At 33.4% G+C, this 20,985-nt stretch overlaps 1 protein-coding gene across 5 annotated transcripts in view; it reads left to right on the top strand.

Moving 5' to 3' along the window:
- The window catches only part of LOC105223796 (CUGBP Elav-like family member 1), a 202,682-nt gene that overhangs the window by 69,981 nt on the left and 111,716 nt on the right, over positions 1-20,985 (top strand). For all 5 annotated transcript variants that reach the window (XM_049446804.1, XM_049446803.1, XM_011201647.4 and 2 more), the window contains exon 5: positions 2,887-2,935. In XM_049446804.1, the coding sequence (XP_049302761.1) occupies positions 2,887-2,935 (49 nt within the window). The remainder of the gene's footprint in view (positions 1-2,886; positions 2,936-20,985) is intronic.

The following is a 20,985-nucleotide window of genomic DNA, read 5'->3' as shown; positions in this document are numbered from 1 at the left end:
TGTGTATGGAATTCTAGCTTCGATAAAGCCGAACTTAACGTTTTTTCTGGTTTCTAATTTAATGTTCATTACTTTCTGGCGCCAAAATTGGATATTTTTCAAAATTTTCAGTTTTTCAAAATGGCAATTTTCAAAATTTTCAGTTTTTCTAAATTTCAATTTTTCAAAATTTGAAATTTTTCAAAATTTGAAATTTTTCAAAATTTGCAATTTTTCAAATTTCGGTTAATTATTCGTGTAGGCCTAACCCATTTCACTCACCAAAAGTGTCATTCAGTTCAAATCATGCACTTTAGCTGTCCTCAAAAACTGTTTCATAACCATGATTTCATTACTTACTAAGCATGGCTTGCCTACATTTTCTTCGTTGCCATCATTTACTGTCATCGAGCGCACACATTTTCCTTTTAATTGCCTTTGATTGTACACGTTTAGGGTGAGAGTTGCGAGCGAACTCGTACGAATCGCTTTGTATTGTAAAGTAATCAGCCATTTGTTACTTCAAATAGAGCAACACCAATAGATAAAAGCAGTCCTTACGAAACAAAAGTAGTAGTGCAAGCACACACACATACATACATGCAAATGTACTTATAGACTCCTTTAGTGTGATCTGCGAGGCATAGCCTCAAACGAATGCATATGTTGGCATATATGTATGTGCTGTTGGATATGTTGTGACTAGAGATGGGAGGCTTTTCGTTGCAACGATTAGTGGGAGAATGGTGTTGCGCATGACTTTGAATAAGATATTGACCTTGATTTTTAAGAAATCGTCAGAAAGAAATACAAATTATATATTTTCATTAAATAAACGTTACTGGTCTTTAAATTTCTAGCCAGTAAAAAACATACTTCGAATTGTTACTTTCCTCGATAAATTGCCTATAACGAGTAAATATTTATTATCGAAGATATCTGGAAATTTTATTTTGAATAAATGAATAGAAAAAATACTAAAGTCTTAATATGCGGTATTTCTTTACCTTAAACGGGCTATACAAAATGGATACTGAAATCGTCAATAAATCAGTAATAGAGATATTCTTCTTCCCAAATTTTACTATCAAGTCGATTTTTGACCTTGACAAATTACACAGCATCCAGAACTTTTGCCAAAAATGTTTACTTGTTATCGATATATATCGGCTATTTCGATAACTTTCGATAATACATTTCTAACGACCTTGAATGTTTCTGAAAAAGTTCGAAATTGAATATTGATCTTTAATATTTAAAGGAAATCCCCAATTTTTCTTGTTCTTTATTAACGATAAATCTTCGATTACTTTAGATAGCCTTTAACTTTGCTTATTTGCACAAAAATTCGAAACTTTCTATCCAATATATTTATATTTCTGTTTAGTTATTTTCGATAAATATTCGATAACTTTACATATTTCATTATCGATACATACCCTCACTTTCGATAATTATAGAAAAATTCTTCTACCGAAATTTTAAAATCCAATCAGCTTCAGAAATTCGCGATTTTTGTGCTCTTCATTATGGATACACAATGAAAACTTTAGATTGCTTTTGATATACAATATATACATATATGTATGTATGTATGTATATCGTTATATGACTTTCGATAAACAATAAGAACTTTCGATTACTTTCAACAGCGCATAAATTTTGATTTTGAAAGTTTTTGGAAAAATTTGGATTATGAATATATAATTCTCATTAACTATACGAACCGTCACTTTCGATAACATAACTCCTTTGACCTAAAGTAATTACAGATTTTTTTTTAATTGTTTAAAAAAATCACTTTTAGTTATTAGTCGAACATGTATAGCGAATTTACGATTTTATATATTTTTCGTTATCGATATACATTTATATCGACACTCTTGATAATTTTCCATAGCACATCTTTTTTAACACTTATTGTTTATGGAAAAGTTTTAAATTTTTACAACGACTTTTTATTTTCAATTATCGATATTTACCTTCATTTTCGATAACTTAACCCCTTTGAGGTTGAATAATTTAAGAATTAATCGATTTGGTTTAAAAATTCATTAACAATATAATTTACTTTTATTTATTGATTTTTATTACAACATACAAAATTTGATTGCTTCTTTATTTGCAAAAACTAAGTCCACGGTATTGATTATTCAGGCATTCCTGCCGGTCAAAACAACATTACACCCCACATTCCGAAAAGATTCTGACTTATATATAAAATTCGAAAGCAATTTTTTATGAGAAAAATCAAAACTTAAAATTTTTAATTATTAAGTTTTATTAGTACACCTCATTTAACCATATTACCCCAAACAAAACTTCCATTACATAATGTATTACAAAATAACTATCTTCCACTATCGATAAATATCGCCACCCAATCGATAGCACAACACACATCACTATGGCAAACAGCTTCTGACTAACACATACCAGCTATTTTCATCAAGAGTCCACAAACATGCAGCGCTGTTAGACAGTGCATTGGCTGGTAAGTGGAAAAAGTAGTGGATGAAAAAGTAATCAAAAGCCTTTCAAAATGCCGAACTGATCGACTACTTTGGCCAATTGTGCTCTTCACGTTGTACACCTTTTATGAGAATGCAAAGAAATAGAGGGAGAGGGGGGTAGCAGCTGGCTTAGAGCATACAATTGGCGTTGTTATTGAGTTTCTGTTTGTATTCGGAGCGTTCGTCCGGCAGTCAATGGTTGCATGAATGTGGAAAATGAAAGAATGGTGTTGTTACTGTTATATCATTGCTCTGTGCTTTTGTTATTGTTGGTGTTGTTGTTTTTTCTTCATACCAATCTGTGCTAAACCTTTGTAAAGTTTGCATTTACATTTGCGAATTGATTAAATCATTTTTTATTGGAATGTTTTTTTCCTTGTTTTTTTCTTTGCAGATGCATCATCCCATTCAAATGAAGCCGGCTGATAGCGAAAATAGAAATGGTAAGTTGTGTATGGTTTTTATTGTTTCTGTAATTTTTTTTCTTATTATTGTTTTTCTAAAGAGATCAAAGTATTAAATACTGAGTTGTGGTTGGAATCAATTTCAAATGGTTGTTTAAAGCCAAAAATCAAAAAAAAAATAAAGGTGCGGAAAACTTTTGAACTATGATTGTTCTCTATAAAGAGTCCATAGATCATCCCTTAACCTTATTATCTTATATTGTCATATTATTAAAAAAAATCCATATAACATGATGGGTATGACCTTTACAATTCAAATAATACTCAGGAGAATACTTATCTTGCTTGTCGCAAAATAATTAACCGATCCGATATCAAACGCTCTGGATGCATATCTTTCATACTTCATAAATATAATAATTTCTCTCTTCGGTCAACAGAAATCCACATATCTTGGAATATTATTTTAAATTGGAAAAAATATGTTTCATACACAGTGAAGTCTATTTTACTAATTTGTTGCTGGAAGTGGCTTTGTGAAAGCCTGCCTGTCGGGGACAGTCAGCGCTTATTGAAACATTTCGCTATAATTCGTGTTTGAAAGATGGTAATCGGGGATGGAATACCGCTCCAACAATAAATAATATTACAACATCGAGTTCCTTAAATGTCGTTCATCACCAGTTTGCCTTTCATACAGACCTTTTTCATTAAAAAACTGGAGTTAATATTTATACGCATTTGAACTGAAATATAAGGTTTTCAATAGGGCACTAGAAAAAAAGATCGATATTGACAGCAAACGATGTCATATATTTTCCGGTCTTTTGACATTTCTCTTCAGTAGGGTTTGAAAAGATATAAGATCCAACAATGAATCGATATTATTCAAATTTACTACCGAAATTCGGAGTCAGTGGCCTCAACATCAAGAGCTATTTATGCAGGCCGCTTTCTACATAACAATCACCAGTTGGAGCTCATAAAATTAGCGTTCAACGCTGGTTGAGGTATGCCTCACCTTGTTATCAATGACCTCGAGTCACTTTATGATAATTCTAATTTGGATGTCAGGCCACAATGAAATCATAAAGCTGACGAGCTGGCAAGGAAAGCCACTCTAGCGCTGCTATTAGTAGAATGGTATCGGATCGATGCTGCACTCTCCTCGTGATTTAGCTTGCCTTCACGTGAACTCGGACAGAGCAGGGCTACTGTAGGTTCATGTACTCTCGCAAGGTCCTTTCGACACAATAGCGATCGTAAGAGACCCTGGAGCTCTTTGCTCTCATTAAAGCTAGCCTGATACTAATTGTGGCCGGTGTACTTGCTGTAAGTTTGAGTATCGTATCGAAAGCCAGCTGTAGAAGCTATATAAACGATTACGATATTGAAAGATCTCAACACTTCCCTCTTGATTATCCCGGGTGTGTGGGATAAAGCTTACACTCCGATGCTAGTGAGAATACAAAATAAACCCTTAAGCAAGTTTTTACTGGCCGCAAGGTTTTTTGCCGACTTATATGATCGAATGCAGGAGTTCTACTTTATGGTTTCACAAAGGACTGCATATAGTAGTCCAAGTGCGTTCTGTAGATCAGCTACTACTCGCTCTTAACCAGCGCACTCGAACGCAATACGTCAGAGCCTTAAGCCTTCACTCAGAGTCCAATACCAGTTGGTTAATGCATCTTGTCAAGGATCTGCTCACTACAGTCAGAATAAGTCGGTAGTAAGGATAGTTTAAACAAGATGTTTCCAGCTATCACCCTCGAAAAGTTGTTAAAAATTTAATTACCGTTGATTCAAAGCCAACACTAATTGTGAAATTCCAATAAGAAGTCAAAACTTAATTACATACCCATATGAATGTGCATATATGTATGTTGCTAGTACTCTTTCATACCAACCGTTGCAACTGTTCGAAATTATTTTTCATATTTCGCATTTGCTGCGCATGTATGAGTCCCTGTGTGTGCACTTAAAAGCTCGTTAAAATATGCCAAAATATTTCACAGTCGTAACAGTCAAAACGAGTGAAAATTCAATATCATTTCTTAGCAATAAACCGGTTTTGCCTGCCGCCTTTGCGAAATGTTCGGCAATTTCGCAGCTCAAGCCTTGAAATCGTGTTTATCTGTGAAACGATTCCAATAAACATTCCCAAGTATCACTGATATGCCGCATGCCAAGTGCACACACACAAACAACAAAAGCAACAACAACTGCAGTAGTCAACGAGTAGCAATAAGTTCGAAAGTATGCGCTGCCATGAAAACGGCCACGTACAAGTAGTAACATATTTTGATAAGGATGTATAGAGAGGACTATATAGAGATATAATGCGTTGCGTTCAAGGATATATTTTCGATGAGTAGTATGTGTTTGAGTAGTGAAACTTGTATTGCACTCGTCTTCATATAAAGCTAAAGATAAGAACAATTGGAAGTAGTGCATTCTGGAGAATTTTTGTTGTATTGCTAGTCTCCTTAATTGGTCGCAACAATATAATTTTTTCATTTCATGAAATGCCTATTAGTTCTTAGACCACTTCAAACAACGATAAGTTCAGCACGAATGTCTGTCTTGAGCTTCTCCATGGTACCAAGTTTACTGGTGTACGGTTTTACTTTTTTCATAACACTTCGAAAGGAAGTTACGGACAGCCAAATCCTGGGAATTGAACGTTCTGTCCATCTCATCTCATTGTACAAACAGACTTTCCGGGAATTTTTTTGTAGAAACTGGAAAGTTTGGTTCGCAATGTGCCATATGTAGCTTGTCATCTTATTGAATCTACTTTTCATCAATTTTCGAGCAAACATAATTATTATGCCAACAAGCTTCCCAGTCCTCGAAACACTTACTTTCATAACCACTTTTTAGGATAACCTTCAGCTTCTTAGCGAATTTTGTTTTATCACTTCGATCTAAGTTTCTGAAGCTTTTTTTTGCTAGATTTTGGCAAATCTTTTTGAAAATCTAGCACTTGGAGAAATCTTGAAAAAATATAGATCTCATAAGACCTCTTCTCTTGCAAAGCGACCCCATTTGGAGTCAATAAAAAAATGTGTAATATCATAAGAACTTTTGGATGGCCTCGTTTCGACCTTCAGTAAATCCGTTCTTTGCAGTATTTACTTATATTAAAGCTTATATTAGCACATAGTGTACATAGGAATGCTCCCATATGTACGTACATTAAAACTAACAAGTTAAACAATAGACACCCTCGCATACACTTGTTACAGGAAAAGGATAAAGTTGATAGGATTCAAAGCGGGAACAAGTGCTTATCTTTTACAATCTTGCATGTTGTCTTCTGCTGCAAAAAGTATGCTACACAGGGCAAATGCTACACATATGGCATATACTATGTATATACATATGTGTCTCTATAAAAATCTGTCTGTATATATATTTTCAAGCGCTACTCATCCGATGTTTGCAAGTATCGCGCAGCTGAGCTAACTGGCAAGCCAATATTGTTATTGACCAGCAACTTTACATTAGTGACTACTACATGCTACAAGTACTCGTATATATGTATTTGTTGCGATGTCGGTGCGTATACTCCACAGTGGCCAATAAGCGCCAATAGTGAAACACCAGAGACTTGAAGCAACACTAAAGTCAATGTAACTATAATATTTGCAAGAGCAGTTTGTGCCACATTGCTGTAGTTAACCACCACACTAACGGTTGTTGAACGAAACTTTGCACGTAAATGACCACTCTTGTATATATGTATATGATATATAAAGGGTGTTTTTTCTAGACATATGTTTGCACGAAAATAATAAACTCTATCTAATTTAATGTTAGAGCAAAGAATTTAACTTCACTAAGAAATATAAGGATTTTCCATCATGTTTCGCTTAAGTGACCGCCGCGACTGGCTCGAATAAATTCCAGTATAGGGACCCAGTTTTCGACCACTTTTTACCGTAATTGGGGTCAGCAATAACGCGCTCTCTAATCCCTTCGTTTCCAATACGTCCATTACTTGGGACTTATCTGCGTAGATAAGCGCCATCACATAACCTCACAATAAATGGCCCAGCCTTTTAGAATCGCATGATCTTGGAGCCTATGACATAGGTCCACAACGCGAACTAATGCCTTTACCAAAAGTTTCATTTAAAATAAATTGATGGTTTCGTTGGCGGTATGACACGTAGCGCCATCTTGTGGGCACCAAAGCTTGTGTACATCAGTATTTCCAATTCAAGAAAGTAATAGGCTTTAATCATTGCTTTATAGCCTTCTCTAGTGACTGTAACATTGTAATTAAATTTATTGCAGTCTCCTAAATATAAAAACACTCATTATGTAGAAATTTGAAATATGATATAAATAGAGCAAAATTTTGGTTCATAAAAGTACAACGAATCATGGGATAAGATAGAGCTTATCACACACAAAGTATGGAAAGGAAAACACACACAGGACATCCGCATCGAAATTTAGTCTAACTTAAACTAAAATAACATAACCAAATCTAATCTCGAACATAGGTTCGGTAAGGTTAATCTGGTAACCTCATGAGCCGCGATACCAGATGGATTTCAGTTGCTAGGGTTGCTCTTTTAGGATGCCTACGCTTGACAGAGACTCTGCGGCCTCACTATCCATACCATATTTTCCAGTGAAGCTCACACGGTTGGACCCCAGATGCTTACAGCGTAATCTTGTCAATGTGGAACAAGTAGGCAAGAGATGCTCCTTTGTTTCCCTGGTTCCTTGCTCTAGACATTCCTAGTAGTCTTCTCTATCTGAATTTCGAACATAATTCATAAACATATTTTGAGTTAGCCTCTCAAGCGCCTTTAAAATAAAAGAAATTTCGAACAACAATCCAGGGCGCACCAATAATGCCGAATATATTAAAACCCCTCCAACATCACGTTCGTGCAAACTTCGTCATTACATACTTGTACTAGAAGTACATATAAACACACACTTACTCCCGCGCACCCATTTAAAACAATCATTATGCAACAGTGTTTTCTCTCACTTCCTTTAGCCGGAATTTCTATTTCTTCCGTGTGTTTCCGTTAGTACAAGGACCCAATACTACACTTTTATTATTATTGTTATTGTAATAGTTATCGTTGCTGTTGCAGTTGTTGCATATTTATTTAATGGCGCTTCTTCAAAATAACCTTTACAAGGCAAACGTGCGCAAAGTGTGGAATCTTCTGCTGGCCAGATATGTAATTACACATTCGTTTAAGTATGCGTGCCCGAACACGTGTAAGTCAGTGTATAATTACGATTTAAGAAGACGTGAGCGCTTTGGAAAATATGTTTACGCTTTTATTGAGTGGCAATGTGGGATTTGCGGTGGCTGCTTTGAAATGGACGGCTGGGAAATTGTTGTGCATTGATGGGAAATAAGGGAAATGTGCGTCTTCGTAAAGTTTTATGTGATAACTGTAATTTGTGTATATATATATATAGAACATTGCTTGGGTATAAATGTAATCAAGCTCCTTCAAAACGTGTACTCCATGGCAACACTAATATCAAAGTTCACGGCCAATGTCGGTTAGTTCACGAACACAAAAGTCAGAAAAATACTTATTTTCTTTAATACTATATTTTCGTTTTTCGACGGCAGAGTATGACGATCCGGTTATAACCCCAAAACCACGAAGTTTTATCACTTATCCTAGATGGTGAATAAATCAATGTGTCTTAGATAGAATATAAGTCTAGCACTTTTGAATTTTTATTAAGAATTATTTTAGAAGAGTTGTATCTCAAAAGCTAACTGGTGAAGACTCAAATCGGATTAAGAACTTCCTTATTGAAACTATATCCTCAACAATGGCCAGCAGTCAAAAATACGTTAGAAGAAAGTACTTATTATAAATATTTACAGGTTGAAGATAGTGTTGAATTTTGTATTGATCCCAGAACTAAGTTCTACCCAAAAAATTGGTGTAAGAGTAGTTATTGTAGCGCTTAAGTTAAGCTACGAAAAAATACGGAAATAAGTTATCTAATGACAGTTATTCCAAAGATCTGAAATTTTTTAAGGAAAAAAGGTTGCCACCTACCAATGAAAGTAAATCACTTTTAAAACGTATGCAAGTTTATACCCTTAAGAGAATTTTAGCGAAAGGGTTTTGAGTTTTTAAAAGTTTTCGCACAGAGTTGCCACCCTTCTATGGAAATAAAATTAATAATACTATAAAATGTGGGCACACACAAAACCAATAGCAAAACTTACCGCAAAGTAATAGGAAAGTCTTGAATTGCATAAAATTTCCAGTAGGGTTGCCAGATATTTTTATAAAGAAACCAAAATATTGTAGAATCTGCACAAATTTAGAATGTGTAAAAAATCCCATGGGAAAGTATTGAGAAGATCATGAAAGTATCTAAATTTTCGAATGGAGTTGCCACTTGTATATAAAGTAAATCAGCAAACAAAGAAAAATATATGCAACCATAAAGCATTGAAGACAACGAAACGAGGAAGGAAATTAATAATATTTTCAAGTAGGGTTGCCAGATATTTTTATAAAGAAACTGAAAATATTGTAGAATCTGCACAAATTTAGAATGGGTAAAAACACCTATGGGAAAATTTTAAGAAGATGCTGAAATTATATAAATTCTCGAATGGAGTTGCCACATATCTATAAAGTAAATCAGAAAATAATGAAAAAATAAACATCTTTTTAAGTGTTCACTTAAGCACATAAGGGTTTCTTTAAATATATCAGAATTTATTATGTAAGTAAATCATAAATTTGTACATAATGTGAAAACGAGGTTGCCACTTAAAAAAAAAAACGAAATTCAAAAAAAATCAAAAATGTTTGCTAAAGCCTTTGGAACGCAAAAAATTCAGCCGGAAATTAATTTGGAGAACTTATTTTTTTCTTAATTTTGGAAAAGAGTTGCCATTTAACACTAACAGTTTTAAAAAGATGTGCACCAAGGGCATAGCTAGTAAAACCTGAAGAAAGTATTTGAGAGGATTTTTGTTAAGTTTATTTTAGTAGAGAGTCCAACTATCAGCAAAATTGTGTGTATATTAAAAAATATTTTCAAACTACATATTTCTTGAGCATAAAAATAATGAAATGCAAATTATTTGAAGAAGTGGACCGTATAGACACCCGTTCTTTATAAGAAAATAACTTATATTCGAAAAACTCTGTAAATGAAAATTATATACCTATCAAAACACCCTGTATTTTTGTGGAAAAATTGTTTATACCATCAAAAATAGCCAAAGTTTTTATTTATACTTACCACAAACACTCTATAAATTAAAATTATGTTCCTATTAGGGCACCCTGTATTTTTATAAAAAATTGTCAATTCCATCAACGTTAGCCAAAGATTGTATTCCTGATTAACTAAACGCTCTAAAAATTAAAATTTTGTGCCTATTAAATCACCCTGTATTTTTAGCAAAAATGTGTCAATTCCATCAAAGTTAAGCAAAAATTTTATTCATGATTACCTAAACACGCTATAATCTAGAATTATGTACCTATTAGAGCACCCTTTATTTAAAAATTCTAAATTCCATCAAAGTTAACCAAAGATTTTATACATGATTACCTAAACTCTTATGTCAATATACATATATATAAGCATTTCAAGTGTAAACATTTCGAAAACATCAACGTTGAAATCTTGCTGTCAACCGCTAAATTAAATACTAATATATCACTTTAAATTGCGCCAAAAGCGAATCGCGCCAGTGACATCATACGCATTAGCGCGCCCAAACCAGCTGCCACATATATTTGCGCTCACGGCCAGAAGAATATAAACGAAACATTTAAAGTAGCGCCAAGCGGATTTTGGGGAACCATAATATGCATGTGTATGTGTGTGAATGACTTTATGTATGTGTGTGTATGGGTGTGTTTAGTTACATATATATTAATACAGGTCTAGTCTCTATGTTTCTAGATATTATGCTTTTCAAACCAGCTTTCACCTCAATAGATCATTGCATATATAATAGCAGTACAAATACACATACATATATATGTATGTTTATATACACAATCATATACTCGTATATATGACATTTTCCTTCACATACAAGCGCTTTTCGCGAAAAACTTTTCGAAATAACCAAATTAAATGCGGATGTTGAGCGCTTTAGTGCGCATTGACAAACTGCCAACTTTATGAAAATACACAAATATATACTATATTCTATTTTTTATGTATCTACACATGTACACACACTTGCTTTGTATTTTTGCTGGCTTTTTGCAGCCGCAAACTTTTTGCGTGTGTTTTTTTTTGCATCGAGCAAATTTTAATCAGGCAAATTAAATGCCACAAATGCTGTTTTCACGTTGTTGTATTGTTGTTGTAACGTTATTGGGGCTTTTTTCCTCAGCGCACTTTACTGCGTGTTGTTGTAGTTTTCACGTTTAATTAATTGAAAATTGCAGCATGTTCGCTGCAGCGCGTCGGCAATAACACCTCTGTGTTGCACCGCAACGCCCTCAAAATAAACGCCCACACGTGCGCGCGACGCACGACGCGCCGGCAAACAACGTCGCCAAAGTTGCTGTTGATTTTGCGCTTAATCGCCAACTGAACGCGTGATAAGCGCAAATTAAGCATATAAAATCATAGCCACACGTTGCGGCCGCCGCCGTCGACCCCGCGCGGCTGCCTGCAAAAGCAATTGCATATGCGCGCGAGTTAAAGAAAAAATAAAAGTCCACGAGTAAGAATAATATGTCTTTATTCTTTGACATCCGAAACTACAATTCCCAATCATTTCTAAGTGCTTAGCCTATTTATAGTAATTAGTAAAATATTTTATATCCGCTATCCTTACAATTTGTTGTTTGCTTAATCGGACCATTTAACGGTCGCTCTTTAGTTTGTTCATCACTGCTATGACAACAACAACATTACCTACAAACATTTGTCAGGTGATTTGGCGGTTGTCCTGATCGCCAATGAATGCATTGTTGCTGCACATGTTGTTGTCAAGCAAGTGTCTTTATTATTTGTTGTTGCATTATTTTGTATTACATTTTATTGGTTTTCGTCTAGCGGTGCATGTACATATATGTATGTTTATATTTAAGTAATTATGTGTAAGTATATAATAAGTATGTTTGTAAATTATTTATATATATATATATATGTATATATATGTACATATGTACATGTATGTACATATAACTCCCCCAGGGCTGCTTAAAGAACTACCCCATATTCTTTTTATTTATTTATATATATATTTTTTTTTTTAAGCTAAGTTTACTAACTATTTTGATTATGTATTAATTCATATATTTTTATTTTCGATTAAGCTTAAAATAAAGAACAATTTGAAAATTATGTCCATATGTAAATAGCTTAACTTATCTAATATTTGAATGATATTGGTGTAAGTGAATAAGGTAAAAGATATGTAGGTTTTTCATATTAAAAATGTATTTTTTTTTTTTTTTTTTTTTTAAAATTTTATTTTTTTTTTTTTTTTTTTTTTTCAATTATGTAAATATATGTATGTGTACGAAAATTTTTGTTTATTTATTTTTTAACTCGCAATCTTAATCCATGTCTCCTGCTAGTGCTATTATGCTTGAATTGTCATCAACAATAGAGTCATTAGTATCTCGAGTTTCATTTTTTTCATGTTTCAAAGGCCTTTTTATATTAGATAAATGGACGTTGCTTAGTGGGTTTATTCTAAAGTAAGGTTTGTCTTTGTGCCGCACTCTTTTATAATTTTTAATTGGACCTATTTCTCTACCTTCCTTATAGTCTTCTCTGGTTTTATTTCTTTTATTTATTACTCTTTGTTTTACTTTATTTATATTATCATGCAAGATTTTTGGATCAATATTATTTTGAGCCATTCTTGGGGAACATTTTATAGTGGAATGGAATCGGTCATTGTAATTACCCATGGCTAGCTGCATCCGCATTTCGGTTGAGAGACTTGGGTCATCAATTCCCGTTAGCTTTTCTAACAGGGTTGAGTGCAGCCTCTCAATGTCCGCGTTACCGGTATGGCTGTTAGGCTTCGTTAAATGAACCTCAATACCTTCCTTTTTAAAATACTCAATAAGTTGTTCAGCCCTAAACTCATTGTCCATTATAACTTTACTGGGTTTACCAAATTTCGCGAATTGTTCTACTATAATCGCTTTCTTTGAGCGCCAATTTCGATCAGTAATGGTGTAAGCTGTAGCGAATTTTGTAAGCTTATCAATAAACGTAACAAACGATAACTTTTTAAAATGGAATATATCTATATGGATAATTTGATTTTTTTTCGTTGCCGTTTCAGTAAAATGAAATAGAGGTCTAATCGGTTTTCTTGAATATTTAATTTGTTGACATTTTTCGCAATTATTAATAATAAGTTGTATTTGTTCTTTTAATTTTGGAAAATAAATTTTGTTTTTTAACGTATGATATGTCTCATTGATACCACTGTGCATAGACTCATTGTTATGGTATAAAGCTATTTGTTTGTGAAGTATTTCTTCATTTTCTATTTCAGTTACTCTTTGGGTACATTTAACAAAATTGATTTTATTATCATGAGAAAACATTGAAATTAATATTTGTTGTATTTTATGATAATCTTTATCTGATACTTCAGAAAAAATTCCTATTCTACCCATTTTAATATTATTTTTCAAAATATTTCTAATGATTGTTTCATTTTCAAGTGGATTTATTTGAATAATTTTTCTTTTATGCACTACTTTTACATCAAATGAAGGACTAAATGTTAATATTATTTGAATTTTGTATTTATTTACTATTTCCTCTTTTATAATAATATGCTCTAAAAGCTCTTCTGCTGCTGAATGAATAGTTTCTGACATTTCGAAATTCGATTCATTAGAATTATTTTCGTTTATTTTTGGAGAATTTTCTAAACGACTTAAAAAGTCTGCCACCTTATTTTCTTTACCATTTAAATACTCAATTTCGTAATTAAATTCTTGCAGCTTTAAAAGCCATCGTTGATGACGAGGGGAACATTCTTTGCCTTTATATTTATTATTAAGATATTTTATAGGACAATGGTCTGTAACAATGCGAAATTTTTTTCCATATATATATGGCCTGAGGTAAGTAACAGCATAAATAATTGCAAGGAATTCCTTATCCGTTGTACTATAATTTTGCTCGTGATTATTAAGGGTCCTGGATATGTAACATACCGGATGTCCTTGTTGGGATAAAACTGCCCCAATCGCATAATCACTAGCATCAGTTGTAATGACAAATTCCTTGTCATATTCAGGATATTTTAAAATAGGATGAGAAGATATTAATGCTTTAAGATTCTCAAAACTTGCTATATATTGTGGATCATTTATATTAATTTTATAATCCTTTTTCAAATACTTTATCATTGGATACGCAATCTTTGAATAATCCTTAATAAATTTACGGTAGTAACCCGTTATACCTAGAAATCCTTTTAATTGCTTTTCAGTTTTTGGAATCTGTAAGTTTTGTATTATTTCGATTTTGTTTGGATTTGGTTTTATTCCATTTGCCGTTAAAATATGACCTAAAAAAGGAGTTTCTTTTTGAAGAAAACTACACTTTTCGGGTTGGATTTTTAAATTATGCTCTTGTAATTTGGAAAAAATTTTCTGTAAGGATATTTCATGCTCTTCTAGAGAGGTGGAAAATATAAGGATGTCATCCAGGTATACCACACAGATTTTATTAATATATTCTCTCAGAACTTCATTAATTAATCTCTGAAACGTCGCAGGGGCGTTTTTGAGTCCAAATGGCATTCTAACATACTCATACAATCCAGATGGTGCTACAAATGCTGTTTTCTCAATATCCTTTTCTGCCATTAATATCTGGTGGTAACCCTTAGCTAAATCCAATGTGCTGAAGTATTGCGCTTTACCTAATTTATCTAAAATACTGTCGATATTAGGCAAAGGATACTTATCATCAATAGTAAGTTGATTTAGCCTCCTATAATCCACTACAATTCTATACTTTTGAATACCAGACTTATCTTTCTTTTTTGGTACAACTATAATAGGAGAGCTGTACTTGCTTCTGCTCTTCCTTATGATCCCTTGTGTTTCCATTTCATTAATTTGTTTCCTAACTTCCTCTTCGTGTTTTGGTGGTAATCTATAAACTCTTGAGTTAATTTGTTGATTACTAATAGTCCTTATTTCATGAACAATTGAATTTGTATTAGTTAAACTATCACCTTCTCTATATATTAATTTACTAAATTTTTTCAAAAGTTTATTAATTACTTGTTTTTCTTGGTTATTCAAGTGACTTAAATCTATAGTTGGGTCTTCACTAATTTCCATAACTTCTCCATAATTTTGCATTATTTTTGATAAAAAAGGAAGACATATATTATTACCTAATTTAATTTCGAAATTTTCTACATCTATACTTTTTACATTTTTTACTATCCAATCCATACCTAGTATTAAATCAAATGGTTTATTAAATTGCAACATTATCCATTTCATTCTAGCATTTTGTGGAGCACTAAACTCATTTGGACATGGTGTAATTACCTTTTTACTAGGATTACTGACCACGCCATTAATTGTATTTAATATAGTTTTTTCTTTTTCATTAATTTTAGGTAAATCAAATTTATTAAAACTGCTTTCCTTAAGTATGCTTAAAGTTGATCCTGTGTCTACTAGTGCTATCCATTGTTTATTAAATAAAGTAATTTTTATATATATTTTTGTAAAATCCGAGGCTAATTTAAAAAAAAAAAATTTCTTCTGTATCGTTTCTTTCTTCTTCAGTATGACTTACTGTATCTACTTCCATTGGAATAACTGATTGCCTGGTTTGCTGTGTATTATTATAGCTATTATTATTACGTCTATTGGAACTGCCAGGATTTGGCCTTTGACTATTTAATTGATTAGAAAATGAAAATGAAGCTTGATTGGTAAAATTTCCGCTATTACCCCTACGAAGGTTATTATTAGTAACTACATTTTGGCTAGAAGGTCTGCTGATACTATTTTGATCCCTAAAACTACTTGTATTATTTTGTTGATAGCTTTGTTCGCTGTTAATTTGAAATTTATTGCTTGAATAGTTTTTTGAATTATTCTTTATTAAAAAAAAAGTATTTAAATTTCCTTCATCCATTCCTATGAATTCATGAATGGTAGCCTCAGTACTGGCTAAACTAATCATATTTCTAATTGCATATGCAAAAGTTCCAGAAGCTAACTGTTTAATCCTTTGGATTAACATTCCGGAAAAAATCTCCCTCATCGTTACACCATTATCATCAAATGCACAAAATTCAGTTATTTCATTTATAATGGCTTTCACTGTTTTGCTTAAATCTAAAATAGAACTTACTCTAAGTAACGTTATATCCCTAGTTAACTGCATCTGGTCCTTTGATGATTTGAAGTGCTGCTTCAACTTCTTCTTGCAAGTATCCCAGTCTGCTGGTCTGTCCAGTTGCAAATAATTTTTGGCATCTCCTTGTATTTTCAAGTCGAACACAATTTGAAAAGTTAATTCTTTCTGCGACTCATAATCCAGCATAACTCGATCAACTGAGTTAATAAATGCAGGTAGCATTTTCGATTCACCATTGAAAGGGGGTAAATATTTTAAATCCCTTTCAATTTTATTTCTTAAGGATGTTGATTGCTGCGCCGCTGATTGGGCCAAAAGCCTTGTGATCGCACTAAGGCATTGAGCCATGGTAGCGTTATCTGGCAAATTTTCATCAGCCATTGTTAAATTATTTATTTTTGTACTACGTTGTAAAAAGTTTTTGTAGATTTTAAATTTTTTTTAACTTTTTTATTTGATTCAAAAACCAAGAAGTCACTACTTTCAGAGTTCACAATACTTTCAAGAGCAATATAATTGCTCAAAAACTTTTTGCCTTCACTTTGTTTAAGGTTCACCGTGGTAAAAAGTATTTCGGTTGATTCATTAGTTTTATAAACTTTATAATGTGAATTTAATTTATTCAAAGTTTTTGCACTCGCACAGTTTCTTATATTTTTCTTTTTTTTATTTAATAAATGTTCACTGTCTGTGTTGTTTCTGCAGCAAAAAATATGCCTTTGTTTTCAACACTTTTTATTTCTTTAATTGTTTAAATTTTTTATAAAATTAACTTTTTATTGCCTGCGTTGTTTCTGCGGTATAAATTTTAAACACCTTCGTTTTCAACACTTTTAGGCTATAGCAGTAACCGACTGCGCCAGTTAAAAAAAAAATTAAAGTCCACGAGTAAGAATAATATGTCTTTATTCTTTGACATCCGAAACTACAATTCCCAATCATTTCTAAGTGCTAAGCCTATTTATAGTAATTAGTAAAATATTTTATATCCGCTATCCTTACAATTTGTTGTTTGCTTAATCGGACCATTTAACGGTCGCTCTTTAGTTTGTTCATCACTGCTATGACAACAACAACATTACCTACAAACATTTGTCAGGTGATTTGGCGGTTGTCCTGATCGCCAATGAATGCATTGTTGCTGCACATGTTGTTGTCAAGCAAGTGTCTTTATTATTTGTTGTTGCATTATTTTGTATTACATTTTATTGGTGTTTCGTCTAGCGGTGCATGTACATATATGTATGTTTATATTTAAGTAATTATGTGTAAGTATATAATAAGTATGTTTGTAAATTATTTATATATATATATATGTATATAACTCGCATGCACTTATACATACATTTACGCATTCACACACGCATATATTTGAATGTGTGTTTCAGTGCGCGCTCATTCGCGTGTGTGCATGTGTGTGTTGCGCGCTGTAAGCATATTTATTTATTTTTCCCGCTAATTAGTTCCTGCTGCCATGTTTAATGAATGACTTTATTAAATTTTAAATCAACAATTGTCGGCGCATTAAATCAATCACTAAATAACGGCTTCGCCACTTAAATTTTGCCGCTATCGCGCCAGCATCGCCAGCCTGCCTGCGCGCCGCGCCGCGTCCTTGCGCTCGTGTCGGTTCGCGTGCCAAATTATGCTGGCGCACCGTTTGCGCCGGCAATGGGGAATGAAGAACGGTGCTTGCAAATCATTAGAGGCATGCAAACATTTGTTCTCTGTTAGGGGGCAATTAATTATGAGCAATTTGAAGACGCCTTTCGGGACGTGCTGGCTCTAACAAATCTTTGCTGTGCACACAAGCATCATATTCATATGGGTAAATTCGTACAAATTTCCGAATATATGCACTTTGTATGTGTGGGCGCATTTGTGTGTCGAACATAAGTGATTTTCATATGTTCGGTGGTTGTAATTCATATAAAGCTATTTTAGTGTAAATTAAGTGCGGATAATTAATAAAACCAACTTAGAAGAAATGAGATCATATACATATCTACGTGGTAGATAGTGCTTGCTTATATACTACTCTGGGCAAAAAATAGTAAGACTTTGTTCATAAATTTAAAGTTCTTAATTTACTCTTCTAAATCTCACCTCAAAGTAAATCCATCTTGGCCTAAATAAGTACATTTGTGTCAACGTTTTTTCAAATCCTCGGAGTCAAGTCAGTTTCCGTAACAGCATTCAAATGCGCGTTTCACTTTTATTGGCTTCAAATTGACTCAAAACGGTTTCACCTGAGCGGTCTTTTGTGCTTTCTGAATAGACAGAAGTCACGCGGAGCTATGTCAGGCGAGCACGGTGGTTGCGAGTTCTGCGAAATACTCACGAAGAATAAATGCAGTATGCGACGGTGCATTATCGTGGTGCAAAAACCAAGATGTGTTCTCCAATAATTGCGGTCTCTTTTTACTATAGCAGAGCGCAAGCGACGCTTAACACTTAAATAGTATTCCCTGTTGACAGTTTAGCCAGTCGAAAGGAATTCGGAGTACACCACACCTCGATTATCGAAGAAAACTCTCAACATGACCTTCATTTTTGAACTGCTTTGATGTGACTTTCTCGGCTTCGGCTCATCTTTGCCACGATATTCGGCCGATGGATCCTCTGTCGAGGGCGTAAGCATCAATCTAAGACTCATCGCCAATAATAATAAGTTTCATGACAAGCTGGTAGCTGGAAAATATTGTTTCATAGACGTTAACGCGCCACTGTTTTTTTTTTTTTAAATTTACTGATTTTGGAACCAATCGTGTTTCCACTTTTCTTACTACCAAATGATCTTCCAAAATGGTTTTCACTGAGCTTTCTGATATTTTAACAATGCCAGTAAGACCGCTGACTATTAATCGTCGTTTCTCAAGCACTAATTTTTTATTTTATTAACATGTTTATCATCAGTAGTGTTGATGGTCGTCCTGGACATGGTTCGTCATCAACGCGTTCTCGAACCTCTTGTTTGTTCCAAACAAAAACACTTGTTCGTGACAAACTAACATCACCGAAGACCTTTTTCTATATTCGGAACGTTTCGGCATCAGAAATTTCATTCCGCACACGAAATTTAATGAAACTTCTTTATTAAGGGGTCAGTAGGGTAATCAGCCCTTTCTCCGACAGATCAAACAATTCCGAAAAAATTTGTTAACTCCACTCCACGCTACGCCTCATTATATGTGAAAAAAGTTCTATTGTAGAATAAAAATTTCCATGAAAACAAATGTCAAAAAAACAGGCCAGGTTACCCAACTGATCCCTTAAATAATTTCACTCATCGTAAAAATCGCCGAATGCACTTCGTGTTCTTCAGAAAGACAATAATATGGAGTTTTTTTTAAGGTTGATACAACTATCTTTAAGTGAGAAAATTTTTTGTCGCTTTTCGAAATGAGAAAAGTCTAGAGATAGTTCTTGAGATGGAACAAAAACATTTATCAACGTTTAAAACGAGGAAGAAATAGTCCAGGAACAGTATATCTAGCTTTATTTTGAAATAAAGTACGGACCGATCAGTCCATCCAACAGACCACAAACCACACCAAACTGTCAAACTCTCTTTGGTGAATGTAATGGTTGTTAATGAATAATTTGTGGATTTTTTTCGCACCAGAATCAACAGATTTGTCTATTTACCGCACCACTGAGATCAGAGTGAGTTTTATCGGTGAAGATGATTTTCTTAAAAAATCATTATCGTTTTTAGTTCTTCCAAGTCAAAATCGGTAAATTAACGACGTTTACGGAACAATTTTATACGGCTACTGGCTCGAAAACCTTTCTCAAAATCCGCCAGGTTGTGGTTTAAGACATTCCCAATTCCGGTAGTTAGGTAAGGTGTCTCCAATAAGGGCGTTGGTCGTCTTCACTTCTGCGAAAAGAAGTTAAAGATAAAAGGTGCTAAATTGTACCAGCAGAATGCTTTAAAAGACGTGAGATAAGTAATATTATTTTAATGGAGAACATTGGATCTTCCAGCAATAGCCAGCACACTACTTAGCAGTGACTAAAAACCAACATTCCTGCTTTTATAGCTGCAAATGATGGACCTTCTGAAAGTCCTGCCTTGAATCCCTTGGACTTATATGAATAAATTTTGTTTATCAATTATTTAATATATGCTTTAATAAGAACAAAGTTTGTCCTACTTATGTGCCATATTTTCCATTGTAAAAATTCCTAAGGTATCCTGAGAGGTTTTTTTCTTTCGAATTCCAGTCAGCCAAATCAACACTCTTAAGACTGCTAGAGGAGCTTCCTTGACGTTGCCATGTGGTCGCAGCTAGTTTGGACATATTCAATGTGAATATTCGAATATTTCGACTATTTCGACTATCTTATGAGCATAATTTTCAAGAAGATACAATTTTTCCTTTAGCTTTCCTTCTGAACTGTCTTAAGGAATTTACAAACTCCGGTCAATGGTATATATTAGTATAAAAAAGAGCTTCTAAAACACAAGTGTGCGCTAAAACTTGTTAATAGCTCCAGCTGGTATTATTCTATACGATTTACATATGCATATAAAACTGGACTTAACATTCACTTATTTAGTCCCACCCTAATAGCTTAAAACAAAACATCTTAAACAAAAGTGAATTGAGTGATATCAGCACTTGATTGCAGTTCATATATCTATGTATACATTCACCTACGTACACCAACAACAGCAATAGCGCACGTGTGTCATCTCTTGAAACATA

This window comes from Bactrocera dorsalis, chromosome 1, assembly GCF_023373825.1.
Source record: "Bactrocera dorsalis isolate Fly_Bdor chromosome 1, ASM2337382v1, whole genome shotgun sequence".
NCBI lineage: Eukaryota > Metazoa > Arthropoda > Insecta > Diptera > Tephritidae > Bactrocera > Bactrocera dorsalis.
Note: the sequence above shows the minus strand (reverse complement) of the source record. Positions and strands in the feature narration are given on the sequence as shown.